The sequence below is a fragment of the Ochlerotatus camptorhynchus genome, unplaced genomic scaffold (genome assembly GCF_037179485.1).
Source record: "Ochlerotatus camptorhynchus isolate MF236.1 unplaced genomic scaffold, CSIRO-AGI_Acam_v1.1 ptg000022l, whole genome shotgun sequence".
NCBI lineage: Eukaryota > Metazoa > Arthropoda > Insecta > Diptera > Culicidae > Ochlerotatus > Ochlerotatus camptorhynchus.
In genome coordinates this window covers 5,552,333-5,579,771 of record NW_027040514.1, presented here as the reverse complement: position 1 = coordinate 5,579,771, position 27,439 = coordinate 5,552,333, and the positions used below count along the sequence as shown (strand labels likewise).

Genomic DNA, 27,439 nt, shown 5'->3' with positions numbered 1-27,439 from the left:
ATTGGTAAGATACGATTCAAACGAACGAGTGAGTCCCTGAGAAACACCAAGCTTCTCAAGTTTGGCAATTAGAATGGCATGATCAACCCGGTCGAAGCAGCCTTGAGATCCGTGTATACGACGTCCACCTGTGCCCTTACCTCCATATTCCGTAGGCATAGGGAAATGAAAGGAGCGAGGTTTGTTGAGACCGAACGTTTGGGGTGGAAACCATGTTGGTCAGGAGAAATGTAGTTTCTAGGCAAATAAAGCGTCGTTGATGATTATCTCGAATACTTTCGAGCAGGCACAAAGTGAAGTAATTCCTCGGTTATACTCCACATTTTGTTTGTCTTCTTTCTTGAAAATCGGGAACATGAACGAAGATTTCCAACGAGATGGAAATACACCTTGTTGTAACGAAATATTGAACAGCTTTGAAAGCGGAGAGGAAAGCTCTGTTGAGCATCTTTTGAGTATGGACGATGGAATGCCGTCAGGCCCAACAGCGTTCGAGAATTTCAGCTTCTGGATGGCAGAGTCGACGAGGTCCAATGTGACCGTGAAAGCTGAACGCGTCACTGGGAAATGCTCAGCCAGGAGGTTACATTTCTCTAAAGAAGTGTTGGCTCTTTTATCGCTTAGATGAATCTCAACCGGTAGCCCATCCTCTTTCCTTTTTGTCTTCATAAACGTCCAGAATAGCTTAAGATTACGCCGGAGATTGGTCTGCATACGTCTTGAGTACTTCTTGTATAGAACATGGTTGTACATTCGGTAGTAATTACTTGCTAACGAAAATAATCGCTTGGTGAATGGATTACGGGACTGGCTGTATTTTCGAAGAGCCTTCGATCTCACAAGCTTCAAGTGTTGTAATCGAGCATTGGACCGTGCAGGCACACAATCCATTATTAATCGGCTAACAACTTCGTCGAAATAGTTAACGGCTTCATCAATGGAGGAACACAAGTCAAGCGACTGCCAATCTACCTGGGCCAGTGAGACATTCAATGCGACGTAGTCAGTTCTACGAAAGTTCAGGCTTTGTACATCAACTATGTTTTCATAGAGAACAGGAACTGATCGATTGATGAATGCTTGCAACGCTGGATGATCGGCGTCTAGATGTATCAGAGGCTTGGATGCCTCAGCGACACTGCACTCTAGTGCGGTGGCTTCGTTCACCAACACAAGATCAAGCAGCCGAGAGTTTCTGTTTGGTACAGAATTAATTTGGATTAAACCATGCAGGCCAAAACCATCCAAAAGAGCACAGCAGGAAGCAGGCATGTACGACCGAAGAATGTCAATGGTTGGATGATCATTCGCGGAAATATTCCAAACAAGCCCAGACTGGTTAAAGTCGCCAAATAGCAGAGATAGATCGTTGTGATGTAATCGGGACAATACAGCACCAATGGAACTGATATGGTTCTCAACGCAGCTCAAATTAGATTTACGGTCAGGAGGAAGGTACATAACGCCGATGCTTATCATGTTGTGTGACGTTGTACTCTTCACCCATAACTGCTCAAGAGAAGTACTAACCGGAGCAGGATCGAGGCTACAGTTCAGTCGTTTGGAAACCGCAATCAAGACGCCACCACCGCGTGATTTTGCACTGTTCATCCGGTTACGGTCATTACGAAAAACTGAGAACCTACTGCCAAATAATTGTGCTGAGTGAATTCTATCATCTAGCCAGGTCTCAGTAAGAGCTATTCCCAACAAACATTGTAAGCAGAATAAGAGCTTATTCAAGCAAAAATATGCTTCTTCAGCAAAAAAAAAATCTTATTTAGCTCTTAATCAGCACAAATTGTTTGTTGGGTTGCATCGTAGTTGGACTCAACAGCAGTCAAGAATAAGTCGTCAATTGATAATACACCACAAGTCCATCGGATAACATAGGTTGGCAATCGGAAAGGCAAGGTTCAGTCGGTGGTGAAGAAGACATTGCGCTGAAACGTGGAGGCTGATCAGGCGAGGATTTGGTTTCAATAAACGCATACTTGCCTGGAATCGAAGCTTGGAAGACCCCTTCACCGTTCTCAACCACAGGGCCAGAACGACTACGATGGCAGGAATCAGTACACACGACTGCGTTGAGAGGCTTAGGGGCTTCCATGGGGCGGTAGGCAATGCGTTCTGGGCTGACAGTTTCAGAAACGTGGCAGCTACGATTCGGGGCAGTATGTTCAGAATCGGTGTTATAAAGGAAGCCGTCATCGGTGGACTGCAGACCGTGATGTTCAGGATTGAAATAAGCATCATTGGAAACTGTAACTTGAAGGCATATCAGGTGAAGAATTGTCTTGATCACATTTGTAAAGGGTGTCCACGATGAAATTGCCACACACAAAATTGATTCGCAAAATTCGAGTTTTCATCCGATTGCCATCAAATTTTCAGGGATTGAGAAATAACTATTAAACTTCATTTTACCATTTTACTCGTATTTTATTTACAGTCCATACGCAAATGCCCGCACCTTGGCCTTAACCCCGGCCATAAGATTCTGCACAACCTGTGAATCAACCGTTTTTTGCATGTAAACCCATACTTTCTTCAGTTCCTCGACTGTCTTCACTACCTTAGGTCGTTTAAGAAAGTGCTGCTTCATAATCGCCCAGTACTTCTCGATGGGGTGGAGCTCCGGAGTGTTGGGAGGGTTGAACATTTTCGGCACGAAATTGACCTTATTGTCCGCATACCACTTCAGCACGTCCTTGGAGTAGTGGCATGAGGCCAAATCCGGCAAGAAGATTGTTGGGACGTTGTGGGCCTTCAGGAGAGGAAGCAGCCGCTTCTGGAGGCACTCTTTTATGTACACCTGTCCGTTCATCGTGTCCTGGGTCACGAAAGGTGCACTCCGCTTCCCGCACGTGCAGATGGCTTGCCAAACCAGGAATTTCTTCGCAAATTTGGACATCTTCTGAGTGCGAACATGCTCCGGAACGCTGAACTTATCCTTGGCCGTGAAAAACAGGTTGCCGGGGATCTGTTTGAAGTCGGCCTTCACATATGTTTTGTCGTCCATGATGCAGCATTCAACTTTCGTCAGCATGGTGAGGTACAACTTCCTGGCGCGGGATTTGGCGGACTTGTTCTGCTTCTCGTCGCGATTAGGGGCCTTTTGTACCTTGAACGTTCGAAGCCCAGCCTTAGTTTTGGCCTTCTGTACAAAACTTCGACTTAGGTGCAGCTTCTTAGCCACATCCCTAACGGAGGCGTTCGGATTTCGGTTGAAGGCCCCAACTACGCGGTTGTGATTTTTGGTGTTGTACGGAATACTTTTTCCTTCACTTCTGGGCTTCCGATCGGTGGTCAACCGTTCCTCGAACCGCTTAATCACTCGCGACACCGTGGAATTCGCGATTCCCAACGTTTTAGCGATGGAACGATGCGAGAGATCCTTGTTCTCGTGATGAATGCGCAAGATTTTATCACGCACGAGCTGTTCTTTCGACTCCATTTCCGCGAGTTTTGATCACAGGACTTTAAATTTTGCAGGATGTAAATAATGCACTATGAACTAAATCCACCCAAATTTTCATTAAATTCTACCCAACGGTTAAAAAGTTAAAGCAATTTCATAGTGTGGCAATTTCATCGTGGACACCCTTTACTTGCCTGTTGAAGCAAGCTGGAAGACCCCTGATCCACATCTAGTCACAGGACCGGGACGACTGTGATGAACGCTGGCAGGAAGCAGCGGGACTGGACTAGAGGAACCAGGGGCTTCCAAAATGCAGTCCATATTGCGACCCGGGCTTGAAGTTTGGTGACTCATGCTGTAGAGTGGTTGTTTAATGCCGTTGGCAACATAAATGCTACTCAACAGGACATTGAAAGACATTTACAGAACTTCAGGTAAGTTCGCTGATCTTTAGAGATATTTGCACAGCTTCAGAAAAATTAGAAAAACTTCAGAATACTTCCTGAAACTTCCGGAAAGCTCAAAAATCTTTTAATTCTTTAGAAAATCGTATAGAGGTTCAGAGATATTTGCAGATATTCATTGAATCATGAAAATCTGCAGAGCAAATTACAGAACTTTCGAGAAGTTGGTAGATTATAAGAAATTTTGTGAACATCAGAGATAATTGTTGATCTTCAAGGATCTTAAATCTTCAGGGATTCAGGAACTTTGTAGATTTTTAGGAAAATTTGCAGAACTTCTGAAGAACACACAGAACTGCAAAGAAATCTGTAGAACTACCGAGACATTTGCAGATTGTCAGGAAAGATTGTTGATCTTTAAAGAAATTTTACCGGAGAACAGAAACAAAACTTCAGGGACGTCGGAAGGTTTGAAGACTTTGCAGAATTGAGTTTTTAACAGAAATTTTCAGAACTCAAGGAATCATTTATATCTAGTGAGAAGTTTTCCCACTAGCTTGTCTAAAGTTGGTATCGACATCCTGGCGAAGTTTTGAAATCCATTTTCATCTTCATATCGCAGCTCTTGATGGACAAGATGAGCAAGATCCCTGCCGGTGTTCCTCCTGAGCAACCATTTCCTACCCCACAAAGTTCACCTTCTCTTTCTCATGTTATTTAAAATAATAAAAGCAAATACGTCTGCCGAAACTAGAGCAATTTTCCGGTAATTCATGATGGAAATATTTACTTTTGATTCCTGATACAGTTTTGTTTTGAAATAACCAAGAACCAATCGTTGAGATATTTTTAAAAGTCTAACACTGCTTCTTGACGCCAAACTCGGCCTACGGATTCTAAACTCGGCACAACGCATTGAAACGCCAATGAATTAACTTCGGCCTATCGGATGAAGATAAAACATGGTTCGGTCGGAGCGCTTCTTTTGTTTTTGGGAATAATGGGTGCAAACATTGATATCACGCGTTCTCATTGACTTCCTTCGGTAGCTTATTAACTAAAGTATCGTACCAAACGCATAATTGACTTGTTAACTCTGAAATCATGGATTTATTTGAAGTTTTCTGCTCGATAGGCCCAAAATGGGCGATTAGGCCGAAGTAGTTCTCTACCCTATACATAATTTTTCCAAAGTATTTTCGCGAATCACTTGAAAGGTTTTTTCCTCTCGAAGTATCAATCGACAGAAAATTCAAAGGAATTTTATTTAAATTCAAATTCGAATCGTGGAAGTTCTCGTGAATGGGAAACAGAGTTAGTGTGGAATAGAAATTTAGTAGAATCGAGTGAGCGTGAAGCGTGAATAGACCGTATGTAAACAGAATCTGATTAGTTCGGGAATTTTGATACAGCTAGGGGTACAAATATGAGGTACCTAAGCTCGTTGACGTCATTCTTATGACGGACTGTGGAGAGAGCGGACGACCAGCCAAGGACCACCAGCAGAAGGGATAGCGGCACTAGCGGACTAACAGAGGTAGCAGCAGATTCGTGGATCCGTGACTGAGGCTGGAAACCTCGGTCCGGTTACGGACCGCCAGCTGAGTGGTAGATTTGTGGAACTGTGACCGAGGCTGGAAACCTCGGTCCAGTCACGACAAACACGTCAAAAATTAAATACGTAACTGAGACGAGACCGATGTGCAGAATCTATAGGTGAGGCAGAAGGAAACTTTAGTCGACTGTTTCATTCATCCAGGGCTCTCGTTGGATCGAGAGAAAGAAAGAGTCGGCTAGTTTCCTTCTGTCTCACCTATAGATCTAGCCGTTTTCGCTCATCGAGACAAAACTAGTGAACTGAGATTTTTAACATTTGATCAGCGCATCAAAACACTATCTCGAACAAGTACGAGCAGGAGGACAAATAACGATTTATCCAAGAAGTAGGTCACTCCACGCACCAATCTTAGGTCATCTTTTTTTATAGTGTGCCACAAGTGTGCCGTAGGTGTGCCGATTGTGGCGGTCATAGAGCAAGCTGCGATTTTTTGTAAAATACCCATCCCGGCAACCCGGTTTTTCGGACACCTGAAATGTTTTGGTTTGAAATCATTTCGGATTATCTATGCTCGAATCTATTAGTAAACCAAGAAGTGAACTGCTGGTCTGAGTTCCTCAGGTATATCTCATTAGAGGATATTGAGCAGTTCTTTCATTTTATTTACAACAATCAAATGCCTATGAGATTGTGCCAAACGTGTGCCGATGTATGTGCTCAAGCTGTGCCGAATCTAATTGTGGCACAATGTGCTGAGTGACTTACCCTTTGGATTCATTCATGTGTGCTTGATAGAGAAAGTGCGAACAAACGTCAAAAAACTAAATGACGCTAAATCGCTGCCTCATACAGGCTTGTTAGAGGTTACTCAAGCATGAGTCAGACGTATTCATTTTCATAACTTCTTTTTAAACTTCAAAGCATGAGTAGTTGGGATTTTTGAATATGAGTAACCTTGACGCAACAATAAATAAATAAATAAATAAAGGCGGATCTCAATTTTGAGTTTTCAGCCCATTTGTTGACTCAAAAAAAAAACAAAATGGAATTGTGAGCAGGCCTGAAAAATCTTATGACAGCTAAACCGCTACTTTTCAAAATTATGGAACTATGAGATATTATAATAATTTTTTTTTTATGTAAGATACATGAAGAGGAGGTAAAGTTTGTGTAGGACTCATAAAACCTGTCAATTTTGCATTCAGAGGGTCACAATTAGCTATTTTAGCTGTAATGAAATATTTCAATGAGTGATTACCCTTCGTTATAATTAATAGCTAATTGCGACACTCTGGAAATGAAATTGACAGGTTTTATGTGTCATACACAAACTTTATCTCCTCTTCTTGTATATTACATATAAAAATTATTATTACAATATATCATAGCTTCATAATTCCTAAAAGTAGCATTTTAGCTGTAGCATTGATAATTTTTTAAAGTATATTCTAAATATTTTTTGCAGCAATGAATATTTTTTATATTTTATATTTTTAAAACAAGTACTGGAATCCAGGACTAAATTCGTTAGTTATTTGTTTAACGGAAATGAAAGCATTTGCACTATTTTTTAAGTTATGTGACCGAACATCAGTATTTTAAATTGGGGTTACTTTGATAATGCTCGATGAATATAGAAAAAAAATCGTGAAACTCAAACTTTTCAGTTCTTTAAATATGAACCTTTGAATGAAAAAACATCATAGGCAATAAGAATACGACATTGAATTTGTGATGGATATATCAGAAATAGATTTCATAAATGATGGTTTGAGTGCTTTTTCAAACAGGCGAAAAATACGAAAATGGTTTTTTAATAGGTTTGTATAATATGTAACACATACTTTATAAAAACTACATACGATATCAACGGAAATACCCTAAGCTACAATATGGAACCAATATTTCTAATTTAGAAAAAGCGTAGCGAGTAAATTTAATCTTTATATTATACTATCAAAGTTACCCGCATTATCAAAGATACCCCGTTTCGCCGTTTTACTCAAAATTTCGCCGTTTTCGCCGTTTTACTCAAAATTTAGACTATGTTACTAAATTTAGAGTAGATCCGGTTTCAATGAAATTTAGTGGTTTTTCACTCAATTTTGAGTAGCCATGAACGAGCGTGCACATAAGTTCTAATTTCAATGCGTTCAAGATGCATTTTACCGAAAAGGTGTTGCGGATTTTTCATCGGCGTGACATAAATTTATTCGGCGGCGTGAACGATTTTTCTGCGGCGGCGTGCCAGCTCAATTTCATCGGCGGCGGCGGCGTATGAAAATCGTCGACGGCGGCGGCGTGGCGCGGCGGCGCACAGGTCATGATAACGTTTGTGGTGAAATGCGTAACAGTATTGATGTGGTACATACAAATTTTCGCAATGACCGAATGCCACATGATCTTGTCAACATATTGAATTAAGGTAAGGTTTTCTCCAGGACGCTAGAAAAGAGCAAAAAAATCTCGCGAATATCTCGCGAAAATAGAAATTTCTCCAATCAATTTTCACTTTTGTATTATCTATTGAATGAACCAAATTGAAAAAAAACCAAAAATTGTGCACGAAAATGCGTAATTTTATCATCATAAAACGAGGCGTTTCCGTGATGAGAAAACGTGGTTTCCCTAACACAGTCGTCGAATATTGATACCGAGTACGTAAACCTACGTAAAATCTACGGTCCTGTCTTGGATATAACCTCTTACTTTTTGCAGTCTATGAGTAAACTACAATTTTACAAATTTGAGATGGTTTAATCACCCGCGCAGATATTTGACGCAAATCTAAGGAAATTTTTCACAGACCACAATGCCTGCGTTTTTTTTGCGAATTTGAGTAAACGGATCTCAAATTTCAGTCGGATTCAACGGCCGTGCAATTTGTAGTCCAAACAAAGCCCAGAAACATTGCTCAAGACGTCAACCAAATTTGATGCAATCCAAGAGCGGTATTAAATAGTCCTGCTAGATTTCATTTCTGGCCCACTGTTCAATTTATCAATTTTCCGGGTTAAGACTTTCTCCAACGTTTCGAGCTAATAAAGGTTTGGATCATTAGGTCTTATCAAAGCTATGCCTAATGGCCAACCGGAACAGGTCCTTTAAAGTTTCAAAAAGGCTTCGAAAGGGTCCAATCATTGCATCACTCATCGTAAATACCTAGCAGCTGCAACAAATTGCCAAACCAATAAAGCCGATCGGCACGTTCATTCTTGCGAACGAAGCTCTTCTGCTGAGCTAGAAACAAGATGTTTCTTTCCATCGTTTTTCACTGCAGCAAAAAAATCTTTTCGTTCATATTATTTTCCACTTTCCACCATTTTTCCAGCTATCCTCCGATACAAAGTAAAAAGTCCTCTCCAAAAAGGTATCTCTGCATCACAAACTTGCTTCACTCTTGCGACGACGACGACGACGACGAGCCATGGGAGAGCTCCTTTGCAGCGTCGAAACTTTTTCTTCCCTTCTACTACGACATACACACCCACCACTTAACAAGTTCCGCAGCCAGCAGCAGCATCCGCATCTCCTTCCGGCTTCCGGCACTACTTTCCTAGAAGGAAGCGAGCATTCCCTCTTCTTACCCACTGCTTTCCACCGTTTTCACTTGCCTTTATACCTTCCAAACTCACACTGCCTCTTGATGTGCCACCCCACAGCCCAGACTATCCCTTTCTTCCACTCAAACGTTTCTTTTGAAGTGTGTTTGTGTGTATGTGTCTTGCAATCTCTGTGATCTCTTCCTCTCCTAGCCACGTTTACTGTGTTCCACTAGTCTGTTGAACTTCTTTTTTATTACGCTCTTGTGAGGGCTTTCTATTACTTCTTTTGAATACTGTGCACCTTGTTCGTGAGTATGAGCGTGTGTGTGTGTGTCAATGTGAATCAACACCCTCTGAGTGGCGTGTGTAAGTGTTCTTGTAGCGTGTGAACTGAAAGAAATCAACTAATTTACTTAAAACTGAACCTGGAAGGCAGTTTCTTTAACTAACAACTAACATAGGGATTTAACTAACATTTGTATCATATTTAAAATAATTAAAAAAAAACAGAACCTAACCAACATTATCCATAAAATATCACAATATAAGCTTCTAAATCTATGCTTTTTCCTATACAAAATTTCCTCGAATGCACTTCCAAACTCACGTTTTGCTACAACTCACCGTTGAAATATCAAATCTACTTCCTCACGCTGGTCGTCACCGTCCATGTCCGTGCAATGAATAAACGAAAAAAAAATAATATAAATCAAAATACACCACAAAACCACCATCAATCTGCACCTGTGAAAATGCACACTAAATCCACACCACACCCACACAGGAAGGCAGAATAGACGAAGAAGTGAGTATCAACATCAGGGCAAAGGAGGCGCGGACATGCAAATCCGCACTCAGTTTTCGTTTTCGTTTTTTTTTTTTTTTTTCTATTGTGTTGATCTTTGCATTGTTCTCGTAGGTACTTCCACCTTCTACGTATATATTCAGTGTTTTGTTCAGCGTGGCAACATAGTTTTCTGATTTCTGGTTTGAAGCAAAAAAAAAATGTTTCCATTTCGCAATTTACATTTTTCGCGCTTCCCTTGAGCGCGTAATTTGGATTTTCAGTTTTCATCACGACGGGGAACAGTGCGTTACCGTGAATATTATTTGTTTTTAAAGTAGATTTTACTGTCTCGCTTATGTTGGAGGTTACGTTTCAAGTTTCGTTTTAATCAGTAGGTAACGAGTTGTTAGTTAACAGCGCTGTTGGTTGGTTCAAAGGAAAAGCAAAGTTGTTGTTGTTGTGGTCGAATTAGACATCGGATGACCGGTGTCAAATATGCAATCTAATCATTATTATCACACATTTTCACTCACACACAACACCAATTAACACGGCAAATAATTCCCGTAAAGCTAAATTAAATCCAAAGCATTAAATTGGTGTCCATGGAATGTCGATTAGTTGATGTAGCTACTCATGCTGTTTGACTGCTGTAGCAGTAGTTGTTAGTGGTAGTAGTGGTAGTAGTAGTGCATGCCGTCGATTAGATTATGCCCACTTGGTTAGCTTCATTCACACTTTATTGATACAGTTGTTAAGTAGGTACTTGGCAGTCATTATAGTTATGTAATCAAATCGATGACAATGGGAAATATTGATCTGGGATATGGAACAGCTGTGCCATAACAGTGGCAGTGGTATTATGGAAGCAAACTGTTTATTATAACCATTACATTAAAGCTGGTTTAGTCCGGGAGTTAGAAACTGTTAGCTCTATTGCAGCTCCAGTGACCCATTTCAGAATGCCTGGTTTTGCTTCTCACCCCAAAAGGCCTGGGTTTAATCACAGTCGGCGCCGTAGGGATTTTTTGAGGCATAAAATCTCTGATCACGCCTTCCTTAGGAAGGGAAGTAAAGCCGTTGGTCCCCGGTTCATGATTTGATGGGTCGACAGGTAGGGTCCAGGTGTGGGAGCTGCCTCGCTTGCGTCGGTAGCATTGGTGCTCAGCACGGAAAACAAATCATGTTAAATACGCTTCCAGATTGAAAATAAAGATTTCCAAGTCTGGCGCATATATATGTACTTAGTTATGTAATTTGTTCAACTGCATTGAATCGATTTCATTGGAAAGTTCTTTCCAATTTCGTTTCGAATTCCTCTTGATTCATCTTACTTCCATTTGCATATTGTTTTTGACGTAGGACTACGTCTGTGATTTCTATATGGGGGTACACCTTGTGAAAACCGAAAATGGAACATGTAACAAAATTTTGAAAGATTTTGAACGTTAATAACTCAGCTGCCCCTGGACCAATTTCAAGAATTTTATCACCAATCGATTAGAAATATTTCTACGCATCTGTTAAGTTTAAGACTTTAGCATTTTCAAAATTTCACTGTTGAAAACTGCACGAATGTGCAATTGTTGCTATGATAGTTAAAATTATCACCTATTGCCTGCGAAAAGCGATTCAACTGCTGATCGGATTCAGTTCCAATCACCGTGTGTGGTGGTGTCCGGTCATCGGCAGCAGCAGCAGCAGCAGTGATTTCGGTGCGTGGCGTTGAACATTGTTCTCCAGTACACAACGAAAGTCTGCCTGCAAGCAGCGAGCTGCAACCCACATGAGCATCCATAGAAGGAAGAAGAAGCCGCACCGCTATTGATCGGAATCAGTAGCTCTTCGTGAGTCGCTGTGGGCCATCTAAACCAAGCGCGTCACCCTCATTCCAAACAACATACAGCTCACCAGTCTCATCTGTGTTTAACATCCTAATAGCTCAGCATTAAACGCTGGAGACAGATTGGAGAGTTATAATATGTTATAACGGTTGTCAACTAATTGCAACACAGAAACCACCATCAAGATAGCGCTATAACATGTTATAACTCTGTAGTCTGAACGTACTATTACTCAACCATCACGACAAAACGGTCCTTTTCAGGACCACCATAAATTTGTACAAGAGTATTTTTTGGACATTTGTCAAGGTCATCAATCGGCTGTCAGTTCCCAAGATAGAGCTGGAATTAGGGCGTAACAGCTTTTGTAAACAATGACTTCTTTCGATGATGTCTAAAAAATCAATGCTCGGCCACGCAAATCAACATCACCATCAGGTAGGGTAAGACTTCCCCTACCCGACGGTAATGTTGGTAGGCGTGGGCGTGCCTTGAATTCCTAAAAATCATCGAGAGAAGTCAATGTTTACAAAATCTGTTAAGCCTTATTCCAGCTCTATCTAGATATAATTAAATCTAACAAACCATGTACTTTAAGCCAACATTGCACAGTGGGCAAAAAATTACAAAACCGCGACTAAATTGAATATCTCGGCTGCCAAACGATTTCAGTCAACATGTTATACATATTCTCAAAGGAAAAACTCTCCCAAATCGATTGGTGGTGGTTCAGATGCCGGAGACTTTTGCGTACAGAGATAGAGGGCCGGGATCAACCCGAGTTCCCGGTAATGTAGGAAATGCCAATATCTATCGACATAATTTTAGAGTTTACTTAACGTATATTACTGGAAATTGATAGTACTAAGTATATATGGTGTAAAGACACCATATACACCCTCAAGAAAACTCTACTGGCCTAAAGGAGGATCCGGAACGACCGATAAAGTGGCCACATTATAAAAAATGTCCTAGATCCTTGCGATTTTTTCTATGTTGTTCAGAATCAAGAGATCAAAGCGTATTTAATATGGAAACTATATTTTGGGGTGTAGTGGCCATATTCTGGTTCTCAAATCAAATCAAATCAAATCAAATCAGATTGACCGCCCACGGTTGCTGCTCTGTTATTACCAGATCAACTGAAATTACACAGAGAACCAACAGATGATGTTTGGGACTAACATTCATCCTCAATGTGTAAGAACTGGAGATCTAATATTTAGCAATACCAGCGCCGGCCGTGTCCGAATGCAGGTCAACTAGGGAATGGGAAGGAATGTGTTGACGTGGTATACTCGCTGTGAAGGAAACCGAGAAATCCTCTGCGCTTCCACGAGAAATCACTGGGATGTTGGATGTGGGGAAAGGTTGAACGCACACGCAGGGATCGTTTTTTGGTAGAGCGATTATAATACACAACACACACACACACACACACACACACACACACACACACACACACACACACACACACACACACACGCGCGCACTCATCCAATTTCTATTTTTAGATCAGGACCCACACTGTGGTAAGTGATGCGATCGGTGTTAAAGAAGAATTTGTTTTCATTAAAATCTAGTGGGTATAGAATAAGGCAAAGTGAAAAATTGCAAGGAAGGGGACGGGCCTGGGATTGAACTCCCGACCTTCTGCTCAGTAAGCAGAAACGGTAACCACTGAGCTACCGAGCCTCGTCAGTAGTGGCCATATTCTGGTTCTCCAGATAATCTGGATTGACTGATAAAGTGACCACGTTATAAAACATATCCTACATGCTTGTGATTTATTCTATATTGTTCAGAATCAAGATATCAAAGCGTATTTAACTTGGAATACATATTTTGGAATATAGTGGCCATATTCTGATTCTCCGGATAATCTTGATTGACCAATGAAGTAGTCACATAATAAAAATTGTTCTAGAACCTTTCAATTTTTTCTATGTTTGTTCAGAATCATGAAATCAAAGCGAATTTAATAAAGAATTTAAATTTGGGGTAAGTGGCCATATCCTCCGGAAAATCTGGATTGACCGTAGAAGTTGTCATAACGTGTAAACAGTCCTGCAAAACTACGATCTTTTTTCTTATCAATCTTGTTCATATTCAAATAATTAAAACTATTTTTATTTAAAAAAAATCCCTAGTATCTCACTTCTGGAAGGTGCTTTAAAAAAATTGGTACTTTAAATCGAAAAACTGTACACATTTAAAGTTCTGTGAAGAAGGCCACTACACCCCAAAATATAGTTTCCATATTAAATACGCTTTGATCTTTTGATTCTGAACAACATAGAAAAAACTGCAAGGTTCTAGCACAATTTTTATAATGTGGCCACTTTATCGGTCAATCCAGATTATCCGGAGAATCAGAATATGGCTACTACACCCCAAAATATAGTTTCCATATTAAATACGCTTTGATCTCTTGATTCTGAAGAACATAGAAAAAATCGCAAGGTTCTAGGACATTTTTTATAATGCGGCCACTTTATCGGTCGTTCCGGATCCTCCTTTAGGCCAGTAGAGTTTTTCTGAGGGCATATATGGTGTCATTACACCATATATACTTAGTACTATCAATTTCCAGTAATATACGTTAAGTAAAGTCTAAAATTATGTCGATAGATAGTGGCATTTCGTACATTACCGGGAACGCGGGTTGATCCCGGTCCTCTATCTCTGTACGTAAAAGTCTCCGGCCAATGAGACTACCACCAATCGATTCAAGAGAGTTTTTCCTTTGAGAATATGTATAACATATTGTCTGAAACCGTTTGGCAGCCAAGATATTCAATGTAGTCGCGGTTTTGTCATTTTTTGCCCAGTGTGCATTGGGGTGCAATTTCAAAATCCAAAGTCTGTCGCGGTCACTTTCATGTCTGATTTTGATCCAGAGATGATGGATTTGAATTCTTAATACGCCAATCGTTAGGAAATTTTTCTACAAATCTGTTAAAATTAAGACTATATTTTTTTCTAAATTTCGCTGTTGAAAATTGCACGAATCTGCAACTGTTGCTATGATAATTAAAATTATCACCGATTGCCAGCGAAAAGCGATTTCCCTAACACAGATTTCAAAGTTTAATTCAATCCGGTCTCAGCAAACAGTGTTTATTCAATCACCACGTGGTTAGTGCTGGTGTTCTTCAGTACACAACGAAAGGCTGCCTGCTAACAGCGAGCTGCTGCCCACATGAGCATCCATAGAAGGAGGAAGCAGCCGCACCGCTACTGATCGGAATCAGTAGCTCTTCGTGAGTCGCTGTGGGCTATCTATGTCAAGCGCATTATACTAAAGAGTATCAACAGAGAGAACCCCGCTCAAATTCCTATTTCTGCGCAAAACAGAAGCTCCTGCTGCATTTAACAAATGAGATTTATTATATAAGGCCACGGAGTCCTACGTCACCATTGCATACAACCCCTTAGGGCTATCCGAGGGGCTGTACCTTGTAGTTTTTTATCGTTTTTCTTCTCTTTTTTCCCTTGTATTCCCTTGTTATCATCTGGAATATAGATTCTTCAATAATCCTGCACTTTTTCGATACATTCGATTTGATTTTTAATAACAACCTGTTGACTTGATTTTGTTAACCTTTTAATCCTCTACATCTCTACATACACCTATTAATTTATAAACTTCTATCCCTAGCTAAGCTTATCCATTCTTCTTCTGTTGTATTTGCTAACGTTGTGTTTCTTTGGAACTCGTTCGAAAGTAGTAGTGTTTCGCGCAGCTTCTGACAGCACTCATCACCAAAGGGCGAGCCACCTTCGATGAGCTGGCGGAAAATGTGACTTCAGAATGTACACTAGAGTATTTCAGCGTTATATGGAAAAAAGTCAAATTCTGGAATTTCAAACGCTACTCCCTGCAATGTTTGTTTTGGGGGGTCAGGAACACCCCGCCAAAATGTGAAGTCATTTGGTTCACGGGAACCCCTCGATCAAAGGGCTTGAAGTTTGTATGGGAGAACGAGCCACTTTCACATTCCGGTTCCGGGATTTATTCCGGTTCCAGGATTTATTCCGGGTTTCCCTGAGGCCAAGGGAGGGGGGGGAAGGTTCCAGTCGCCTAGAAAAAGGTGATGCTGGAAATCCACAGCAACAGGCATCTATGAGTAGTTCTGATTAATATTTTAATAAAACCAACCCACAGCCTGGTTTTAAATACTGAGTGTCTACCGGAAGGCCATCCGGTGAGCCGGATCAACCTTAATCTTAATTAGAGAGGGTTTAATATAAGAGAGGGGCGGACTGGCTGGTTTTGAGCCAAACGAACTGTCAAAGCCATAGCCAATCGAGCAGCGCCTAGCTTGATTGCATTGGCAGTGTTGCTAGAAACCACCTAGGCATAGGTTGCCAAGGCAGTTTGTTTTGAATCCGTTAGACACTCTCTAATCTTGATTATTATGTATTTTTCATCAAAGTATGCATTGATTATTCTCTGCAACTACATGGAATGAAGTAAATGGTGATTTTGTACATATACGATGATCTGCAAAAAAATCGGATAGTCTGTAAAATTGATTGCTGTGTAAATTTAATCAAAGTAGGCCTTGTGTCTGTGACTACATAAAATGTGGTTAAATGTTTTTTTATATTTTAAATTTGATCAAAGTATGCATAGATTTGTTTTGATACTATGTGAAATTTTGATTGACTCTGACGGACTAGATGGCCCACCGGAAGTTCCAGACCATAAGTAAAATTGATTGCAACGTAAATTTCATCAAAGTAGGCCATGACTTTTCTCTGTAACTTAATGGATTTGATTATTTTATATATAAATGTTGTTAATTGGTTCTGAGTGGTCACCAAATGACCCATCGGAAGACCCGGAAAATCCGTAAAATTGATGGCTGTGTAAATTTGATCAAAGTTTGCATATCTATATTTAGAAGGGCCTGCCTAGCAGCGTTGCCAGATTGTTTTAGAGTTTATCGGTATCTTAGTTTTTTTTTTTTTTTAACTCGGTATTTATCGGTATTTACTTTTTTATTTTATTTTATATTAAAGCTGTTTTTGAAAGCGAACATTTTAAATTTAAGACTATGATCGGAAAATTCTGAAACAAAAAAAAATGAATGTTTGAATTAGCTTCTGAAGGGACATCCAGAGAATGAAGAAAGAGGCTCTTCTGGTCGAAATTTGAGGAAAGTTCTCAGAAAAGTCGGAGAAACATCCGAGAACTACCAAGACAAGAATTGAGAAACTTCTACACTGATAAAATTCAACACATTTTTATTGTAAAATTCCATGTAAAATTCCACATAATTTTCAGGTGTCCACACATTAACAGAATCCACTCAGAAGTACACATGAAATTTATGAGACAAATGAATAGTATGTGTGGTTACACATGAATTGTATGTGTACACATAAGAACTATGTGTCCGACACATATATATCATTTTTTATCACATTGCAATTTGTATTACTGTAAGAGAATATTCAAAGAAACCGTCGTAAAAAATAGGATGTTACATCCAAAGGAAGCCAGAAAAGTTTCGGAAAATAGAAGTAAATTCCAAAAGTAGCCAGTTCTAGGGGAAGCCAGGAGAAGTTCGGAAAAACCTTCCAATAGAAGTTGAAAATCTATGGCTTATGAACAAACTTTCAGAAGAAGACGGAAGAAACTTCCTGAAGACGCTGGCTGACACTTCGTTATGTATATTGCAAGAAACTTCTGGAGAAATTCAACAGTCGAAAGAAACAAGGATATAAAAGGAAGAAAGAAATTTCTGGGGGATGTTCTAATGATCCAGCAAATTTTCCTGATATTCATAAAATTTCTCTAAAGACGCCCCTGAAGTTTTCGGGACATTCGAAGTTTTCGGAACATGCACTTAGGAATATTCCATAATTCCACGGAATTCCTTAAAAGTTCTTGAAATTTTCTTGAAGTTAATGGGGATGTTTTAGAGTTCTCTGATCATCCTCCAAGTACTCGGAACATTAGCTTTGAATATCTCTGATCTTCCCAATTTTTAACATGTTAATTCTTGGCACTGCCATTCAAAAGCACGGAACTTCCCATTAAATGTTCTCACAGTGTTCTAATGTTCATGTAACTTCGCTTACGTTTCCTAAATTTGTGGAAAATTGCCTGAGTTTCTCGGAAATCCTTTAAAATATCAGCATTTCCTTGAAATTAATTGATCTGTCCTGATGTTCACGGAGCTTCCCTAAAGTTCTCTCAATTCTCTGAAACAAATTTAACTTTCTCGAAAACCATTAAATTTCCCTGAAGTTCTTTGGACTAGTGAAGTTTCCAAAATATTTCTGATGTTTTCGTAAGTTCACTGGAGTTCGCTGGACATTCCTGAAATTTTCGGGTTTTGGAATTTGAACAGAAGTTAATGAAACTATCTTTAATTAGATTTTAATTTATCGGAACTTACTCAAAATTCTAGACTTTTTTGAAGTTTCAGAACTTCTTAAATGTTCCTGCAGCTAGTGTGAATCCGCAATAAACATCTGAAAACATCCCTGAAGTTCAGGGGAGGTTGCAAAAACTGATGGGAGAAGACGGAAGCGATGGCTGAAGAAGTTTCCAAGGGAAGTTGAAATAAGTTTTCGGGAGGGATCGAAAATTTAAGTTATGGTGTAAGGTGGAAGAAAATTCAAGGCGAAAGTTGGAAGAAAATTCAGGAAGTAAAGAATGGACAAAAACTTAAGGAAGCTAAATAATGTTTAAAAAGTATTTCTCGATTCTCTAAGAATAACCGGAAAGCTGCATCGACAGTTTCTCGATTCATGGGTAGCCAAAAACGGTGAAGAAATGGAAACATTAGTCCAAAATAGTATTAAGCATATAACATTTTCATATATGATTTTTTTTTAAGAATTTTGAAGGCTCCAAAATTTTAGGTTTTTTCAAAAGATACAAGTCTCTCACAGTAATTTTCTCTGAAATTCGAGCGCGGGTAGGCAATAATAATTTTGATCATTTAAAAAATCGGTATAAATCGGTATTCTGAGGAATCTTATCTGTATATCGGTATCCAGTTCGGAAATCGGTATAAATACCGATAAATCGGTATATCTGGCAACGCTGCTGCCTAGTCAGCACGGTACAACCAAGCTGGAGGCAGCTGGCTCGATCCCCGTATTTCGAACTGGTTTCGATCTAGATATTAGAAAAAAGGGGAAAAAGTGTGGTTAAAAAAGAGCCCTGATAAGCAGATAATCGATTGAATTCACTTCGATTAGTTAATTTTATTATTAAATTTACTGACCTGTAACTAGTTTAGTACTAGTAACATTTTTTTCGATTCACAGTTTACTTTTGTTTACTTTTACGAACACGCGCACAACAATATTATTTTTCTCGATAGCTCGATAGTGACATAATTTTCACCCAATTATTGGTTAACACAACTTACTCAAAATATTGGTAAATATTAACGTTTTTATCGGTAAATTAAACCTTAATTATGGGTTTTATGCTGGGGAGGGACGTGCTGTCAAATCAGCCTACTGACCATTCTTGTATGAAATTGGTTCCAAACGTAGACAAACCCTATAGGTTTCTTATGGCTTGTTTACGTTTGGAACCAGTTATGCGAGGTAGGCGACGATTGTTTGTATTTGACAGCCACCTCCTCCCCTGGGTTTTATGGTACATACGAATTTTTCGGTAAAAACAAAACCTAATTTTAGATAATCTGATCTTAGCGTGTGGGAGATTCTGATTTGAAATGAAATCATTACTAAGACAGATAATTTTCAACGAATAAACAATGTTCAGGAATTAAATGTTGGAAATGATTAATTCAATTAAAGTTATTTAAGACTCGAGCAAAAGATAATTTTATTTTTATTTTCAGAACGAGTTAATCCGATACGAAGGAAATACATGGAAGTTAACTGTTTGGGATCAAAATGCTCCCTGCAGACTTAAAATTAAATCTTTTTTAGAATTGACATAACAGATGTTCAGTTGACTGTACTGAGATTCGTGGTTTAAATTGCCATACTGGGTGCCATACTTCGACGAAAGCATCCGGTGTTATCTTTTTAACATCAATGTAGGGTGGAGAACCGCTTCTCCCCTCTCTCTTGAGACCTATAAAGGGGAAGGGAGCTGAAACCGTTCTCTACCATACATACGTTTGTTTCAAATATGTAATCCGCTGTGTTGGTTAATTGGTTTGTCTCCAATGGGTTTCTATTGAATCTAGAAATCAGGACAGGACCAAAAATAGTTGGAGCTGACCTCATCTCAGACGAGAGGGTTTTGGCTCCATTGGCTCCACTAACAGTTTAAAATCTTTAAAACTTTCTATATCACAAAGTTTCAACATACATTTCAAAACAAACAAAACTCTTCAACCGAATAAAGGGCTCTTTCCTGCAATTGCTTGTCACCGCCAAAATTCAACATCCCACTGACTGATATCACAAACTTCGACAGCGCCAGACATTCCATCTAATCTGCATTCAAATAACGATAAATTTCAACACGCTTCAGTGGCCTCACAGCGAAACCTAGAGAGAACCAATTCACGACCCACATAACTAGCCCTATCATAACATTCAAATTATAATCACTTCACGCTGCGCATAAATGTACGTATTCAATTTTGCCCCGGACGAATGCCATCTCCCTCGCTATCGCTATCATAAATCAGTTAGACGCCCCCTAGATTAGCCGGGACGAAAAAAAAAGGCGACCCCTCGACAAATTGAATTGATATTCCATCCCATCCGGCCCCATGATGGCCCGAATAACTAGCATGTGTATTTCCCATCGTTTCATTTGTGCCCGCACAAGTACCCGGCCGGGACATATTGAATATTCATGTAATCTGCAGTTACGTAAATAGATAGAAGGGACAACATTCTGCGGTTCATCACCGATGACGGAAAAAAGGATCTATTCAAGAAAAGTGTGATTTTGGATGAGAAGCTTCGTACGTAATTTGATACCAAACTTTATCACGCCGGCAAAGAATTAATCTGAAAGCAAACCCATCAACGCACTTCATCAGTCCATTTTCCGTGCGATAAGAGAGGCATCAGAGGATCAAACGGTGGAAGCCAATTACTTCAGAAAAGCTCATCTTCACTTTAAGCTGAGGCGGAGGGTGTTTATCGGCTCAGGAAAATCTCACTGGAAGCTGCACGACTCAAGGGGCTAACGATAAGCGTTGAAATCCATACATATATTCATAAGAAAACGTGCCTCTGGTTTGGAAAATGCTGCCACCGCACCATAGACATGTGCAAGGCGTATCGTTTCAAACAATGAGATGATCAGGAAATTGTAGCAGCATTTAGGAAGCATGTATACGGCAGTAGTAGTACATGACAAAGCAAATACCTTCTATTGGGTATCATGTCTCTGTCACGACTCTGCATCTTTTTCAGCAGCTATTATAATAGCTCGTAGCAGCAGCAGCTGCAGCAACACCGAAAGATTCAGGTCAAACGATAACCGAAACGTTGCCATCATTGCATCGGGAGGTAGTGGTGAAGTGAAACGGATGAATACTGACACAGAAGCTAGTCTTATTTGATACCACTTGAGGAGGATCACACTTCAGGATTAATGACTTGGAAATCAGTTGTCAGAAAGTTGATGCTTTCGCTTTGTTTTTGACGCCGCACCCGATCAAACCACACCCAAATTCAAATTACAGCAATACCACTAGTAGGGCGGTTTAAAATATCGATTTTGCTCCACCAAGATCTATCGATTCTAAATCAGGTCCTGATCGGTGTCTTAAAATTTGAGTTTATTTTGAAGCGAACTCATTGAAGTTTATATGGGAATTACTATAGGAAAAGCGAAGTTTTTGTTCTCAACGTCAGTGCTGATAAAAATAATTTTTTTACACTAAACTTAGCTGAAAATGAAGACAACCTTAACAGACAGACCAACTACCTGCATGAATTTGATTTTTTTTTTTTTTTTTTTCCTTTGGTTTGTTTTTTCCGTCGATCTTGTTTTCCGTGCTGAGCACCAATGCTACCGACGTGCCAGGAAGGCAGCTCCCACACCTGGACCCTACCTACCTATCGACCCATCAACTCATGAACCGGGGACCAACGGCTTTACTTCCCATCCGACGGAAGGCGTGATCAGAGATGTTATGCCTCAAGAACATCCCGGTGGCGCCGACTGGTATTGAACCCAGGCCTGCTGGGGTGAGAGGTAATCACGCTTACCACTACACAATTTGAATTTTGACCTATATAACAACATTCTCTTGATCCAGGCAACCTCTGAGTATCGCCGTCAACATTTGTTTTTTCTTCATTCGTGGCTGGATGTTCATTATTTCAATCCCAGCCGAGGTCGGTGGGATTTTTCTGAGGCATAAAAATCTCTGGTCACGTTTTCCTTCGGAAGGGTAGTAAACCTGTTGGTCCCGGCCCATGTGTGTTTAATGGGTGCGATATCCTACTCAGGTGTGGAAGCTGCCTTCCTGCACATTCGATTGCCGTCAATGGATGGTTATCGATGTCCGTCGGTGATTGGCACTAGATTGCGGAACAGAAACCGACGTTAAATAAAGGAAAGAAAAAGAAGAAGAAGAAGAAGAAGAAGAAGAAGAAGAAGAAGAAGGAGAAGAAGAAGAAGAAGAAGAAGAAGAAGAAGCTCATTATCGCCTCTGTTGTTGTCAATATTAATAATCGCCTTCATTTTGGTGAGGATGATTTTGAGGATCAAATCTCGATGAACATTTCAAATGGTCCTATCTGCTTTGATCGATTCTCTTCATCGACTTTCTCTTTCGTTAATAACTAAGCTGCAAAACCTTTCCCTGTTGTATTTGACGTTTTGTACGCTAGATAAGAACCTCCTTTATCAAACTATGTGGTAGAATTAGCGCGAAATCTGTTGGAATGGCAGTGGTTATGAAAAGAGAAAGTCGATGAAGAGAATCGATCAAAGCAGATAGGACCATTTGAAATGTTCATCGAGAAATGCATCATGATTATTTTCATTTTACACAAATATAGCGCTGAAGAACGTGTCGTGTTGGTGTTGGTTCATTTCGCTCGTACGTAACAGTGAAGATTTTTAAAACAAACGCAATTCATCTACACTGGGTTGAAACGCTACTCCATGCGTGTAATAGTAAATAATAAAAACAGACACTGCTCAACGTTCTAGCCCTTCACGATAATGATTTACGGGAATGCTTGCTATCAGCTACAACTTTGCTCAAGACCACTTTTTGATTAGACTTCAAGCGAAGATAACAAATTAAGAAGACTGGCAACTTTGCCAGAATCCAAGCGACAGATGCAATGGCGCTGCGCTTGAGTGAAGGTGGAAGCAACGCATAGAAAAATGAGCAAAAACACAAACCCTTCTTCTGAGGATGTAATCTTTGCTATCAAATTCGTTCAAAGCATTTACCTGGCAGATGACGCGATTATACCTGTCTCATAGCTTTTGTATGAGAAATGGAAGAGTTGCCAGTCTTCTTGTTTTGTTGTCTTCGCTTCAAGGTAATTAGTTTTTAATTGATTTCGAAGCCGCCAGCTTTCTGATATGACTAATCGACTGCTTTAAGGGCAACTGCATATTGCACTTATGACATAGTACCCTGGATTTTTTATCCTATTCGTCACGCCAAGTACACCAATGTGGCCTGCTGAGCAGTTGATGGAGCATTTCACAAGATCATCATCAATTAATGAATAATTCAAGCATAACTTTTCAAAAGGACGTATGTAACATTTGATATGAAATTAGAAACATTGGATAGCAATGTCTATATGAGATTATTAAATCCTATTTAATAGTTAATGCTATTTTTTTTAAATCTGTTTGTGCTATTAGTTGGATAAAGGGATTGCGTTTAAGTGAATTGTGAAAAATGTTGAGTTTTGCAAACACGGACAAGACTTTTGATAAAACAAAATCATACACCTTTTACTTGTGTACTACTCACATACACCCTGATCGATTCGTCGGTATCACACCCTGATTGTTACATACACCCTGCATGATTCGTCAATTTGACAGAAGGGTTTTCACATACGTCAAATCAGATACACCGGTTTTTGCTTTGCAGTGAAGATACGTCGGCAGCTCGAAAAACATTGAGGAATTGTCGGATGGTTGGTTTATTTACATAACTAGCCAGAGTTGTGAATTAATTGATGTTAAAAGCGGAGATGAGAGGGTCATCGCATTATCTGCTGTCAGATTTGTGTTTTTCGTATAAGGAAAGCCCTGGTCAGAATGGTATGTGAAGTTCAATAATAAAGTCAAGATTAAGGTGCAATTTTATTAGAATACTTTTGAAATAATAAACATGTTGCTCCTGGAAATACAAAAACAAACATATCACAGCGTTTTTTGCAGGATTCAAACATAGACTTCATCGTAACCGGATGTAAAGCGGCTCGGATATCATCAACCGATTGTCGTAAAGCGTTGTTATTATTCTGACGATTTCAATTTCAAACCTTGTTTTTCATCAACTCGTAGGAAAAGCATGTATTTTATATTCGTTTAGATGCAAAATATCGCTTTGTTTATTTTTTGCGACTTACGTCCTTTTGAAAAGTTATGCTTGAATTATCCTGACGTTCAATTAAAATGCGGTAGATTATTACAGCGAGGGGTTGAACGATGATTACAAAAAGTTCTCTTTTCCCATAGTAATTCCCATGGAAACTTCAAAAAGGCCAGTGCAGTATGAGTTCGCAACCAAATGAGCGCAAATTTTAGGAGAATTATCAGGACCAGATTTGAAAACGATAGAGCTGGGTGAAGCAAAGTTATGATGATTCCACTTTTGAAATAATAATTTTAATGTCACAATGGCGGTTGATTTTCAAAATTGTTGTTTCAAGATGGTGAATAATTTTCAAGATGATGGATTCAAAATGGCCGGTCTTTTATAAAACGGTCGACCTATGCGATCGATTCAACCTCCGGTAGTGAGTAGTAATTTTTGCCGTGAGACATAGGAAGCGGAACACTCTTTCACTTCTCCTGATAAATTGATTCATCTGAGGTGCTCCAAAACTAGATCTACATCGTTTCTGCAAGGTTCCTGCTGGTGTTCAGGAATATGTTTAATGACAAAAAGGAAAATTAGAATAGTGCCTTAGCGGTTATGATTTCCCGGATTTCTTGTGTGTGAATAGTTGTGAAATCAGTTCAGATCTTTAGAAAATCACAACATCAACATTCAATTGCCGATGGAAATTGGCAAGATGTTTAATGCAAAATTCTTTATTTTGCACTGTAAAAAATCCTTATTCTGATGTAAACAAACAGTTTGGTTGACGTTTCCTCTCGAACTCGCCTGGCGCCCTCTACATAGGTGGTGCATTAGTAATTTAATTTCCAAGTTGGTAAATTATTTACAAACTGGATTATACAAGATGGCAGTAGATTTCCAAAGTGGTGGATTCAAAATGGCCAGTCTTTTATTAAATTTTATATCAATGAAATGTTATTGCAATTGCAATTAAAATTTCAATTCCAAGATGGTAGTTAATCTTCAAAATGGTAGAATCAAAATGCTGAATGATTTTCAAAATTGAGAATTCAAGATGGTGGGTGTTTGATAAATTGGTCAATGCAATTTTGTTGTATAGTGATGATAATCTGCTATTGCAATGAAAATTTCAATGATTTTTCGTATAAACAAATAATTTAACAAATTAATAAATTGTTTAAAAAAAAGGTTTTAAGATAAAGCACAGGACGATTTTGACTAGGACTTAATTTTGCTTTTCCCGTTCAACATTATGTAATTTTTGAAACAGGGGAGGGGGTGACATAAAATTTTACAACAGTCTTAAAATTAGTTGTTTTTCCACTAATTTATTTTCGGACCTGAGATCTATCGAGATTCCAAGGGGCAATAAACTCTGCACACTGTGCCGAAACACAGCATGGCACACTGTTCGACACGTTAGGGCACACGTTGAATTGAAGAATACAAACAATATAATATAAAATGGCATCACTGTCAAGCGTCGACATTTTGCCAATCGTTGCTAAGAATGAATACTTTGTTTTGTCCAATTTTATGCCCAATAAGTAAATAGATTGGTACATAAAGTTAAAAAACAAACCGATAGACATTGAACATCAGTTTATGCACGTTTGCAGTACATATCTCTGTAGTTACGAATCGGAACGGTGACTAAATTGTGCCGGCTGCAGAAGAAATGACGAAGAATTCCGTTTTCAACGGTAGTCGAGCAGACTTCCGGAAAAAGTGACTGTATGTAAGTAGATTAGATTCCTTCTTCCAAACAGCCCTTGAAAATATTGCTCTTCATTGCAGCTGATTTGTTACAAGTGGAGATGTTTCTGACACCGGTGCCCAGAACGTACAACAAAGCCTTAACCGAAACGGGAACGTCCGGAAAATTATCCTGCGTCATGCGATGGTCAAATTTACATTTTGAACGAAGGTGCCCTATCCTTCGAGGATATTCTATGAAAGTCTAGCTAAATTTACAAGTTTGTTATGTAGCATAACTGATGAATGTACATCAGCCTAACGTACTTCAACTTTATATCCCAGCATCGAATAATGAATAAAGATAAAACGATTACCATAGGGGTTTTTGGCCAGGTTCGAATATCGGTTTAGCCGAGGATCTTCCTGTATGGAATTTTTCTCCTTTTCCCTTGCGTGTTTCCTCAGCTATTATTGCTTGTTATTCAGGCCTATTCCTAGAATCGTGTGACTCTCTGTTACTAGTGAGGTAACTCTCCATTTGATTTGCGCGGAGGTCCCCCCCCCCCCCTAGTTCAACTTGTTCATTGCAAGAGGCCCCGGTGCGATGGGTGGCCGATCGGTCATTTCATGGGTTCTATTTACCAAGAGCCTATGGGCGTGCAGATGAGCCAACTACACTGTGCAACACATATTTCAACATTTCAATCCGGCAGGGATGGCTCTAGGTTCGCACTAGGTACGCGTCGATTACATGACCATCGTTCATCTTCCCGTCCATTCAAGTTCGTTGTTTGCTTTAGTTATAGAGGATTTCAAAGTATGCCGGTGGCATTTTCTTCCTCCATCGATTTCGTCCCTGAACACCTGAAAGTAATCAGTAATTCAAATAGACTTCGAGCCAGAATCTTGTGGATCGGTCGAGATTGCTTGAAAACCGTATACGTTTGATAACTTCCATCAGTTTCTCTTTCACCTCCTGCTCCGAAACTGAAAATTTAAACACAATCGCAAATGTCATTATAACTTCAGGGTTGCCAAACTCATGGGATATTGGCACACTTCGGCCTACTTCGACACTTTGGGCAAAGAGCATGGCACAGATTAAGGTGTGAATACCCCTTGTAAGATTCCTTAATATCGGTTTTGGCCAACCTAAATTGAGAGCGACAGATGAACCTACGATCGGCGATCTACAAACTCCCTTAATGTTCGACAGTGTGTTGAAGCCAGTGGTATGGGAGATTACGATCTCAACCATACTGATAACAGAATCAGTGATTGGATGCATTACCTGCGACGAATGATGAAAGCAAATGAAATATTTCCCCGATGAGGGTAGTAGGGGGGGGGGGGGGTGCTACTACACAGCAAAAAATAAATTTGGATATCACATCAAAGTGGATGCAATCGTGTCAAAAATATGGTGTAATATTACTTGCCAGAAAGGACAAAATCTAGGACAAAATTATCATTAATACAGTGCATGAACTGACATTACGCTGCTTTTACTGCATTTGTTTATTTTAGCGGCCATAAAAATTACATGAGATTTTCGACATGAAGTGCATCCTCTTGGATGTAATATTAAAATTTATTTTTTGCTTGTGAAAAAAAAACATTGTGAAAAAATAAATCATGCATCTCAATTTTAGAGGGATTAATAACAAAATTCATATCTTCAAGTGACGACGTAT

The 27,439-nt window shown here is 39.5% G+C and overlaps 1 protein-coding gene across 7 annotated transcripts in view; it reads left to right on the top strand.

Moving 5' to 3' along the window:
* The window catches only part of Cbp53E (Calbindin 53E), a 302,857-nt gene that overhangs the window by 261,527 nt on the left and 13,891 nt on the right, over positions 1 to 27,439 (top strand). For 6 of the 7 annotated variants that reach the window (XM_065227714.1, XM_065227707.1, XM_065227700.1 and 3 more), the window contains one exon: positions 9,713 to 9,733. The exons of the other annotated variant lie outside the window; for it this stretch is intronic. In XM_065227714.1, coding sequence (XP_065083786.1) covers positions 9,713 to 9,733 — 21 coding nt within the window. The remainder of the gene's footprint in view (positions 1 to 9,712; positions 9,734 to 27,439) is intronic. 7 annotated transcript variants of the gene reach the window in all.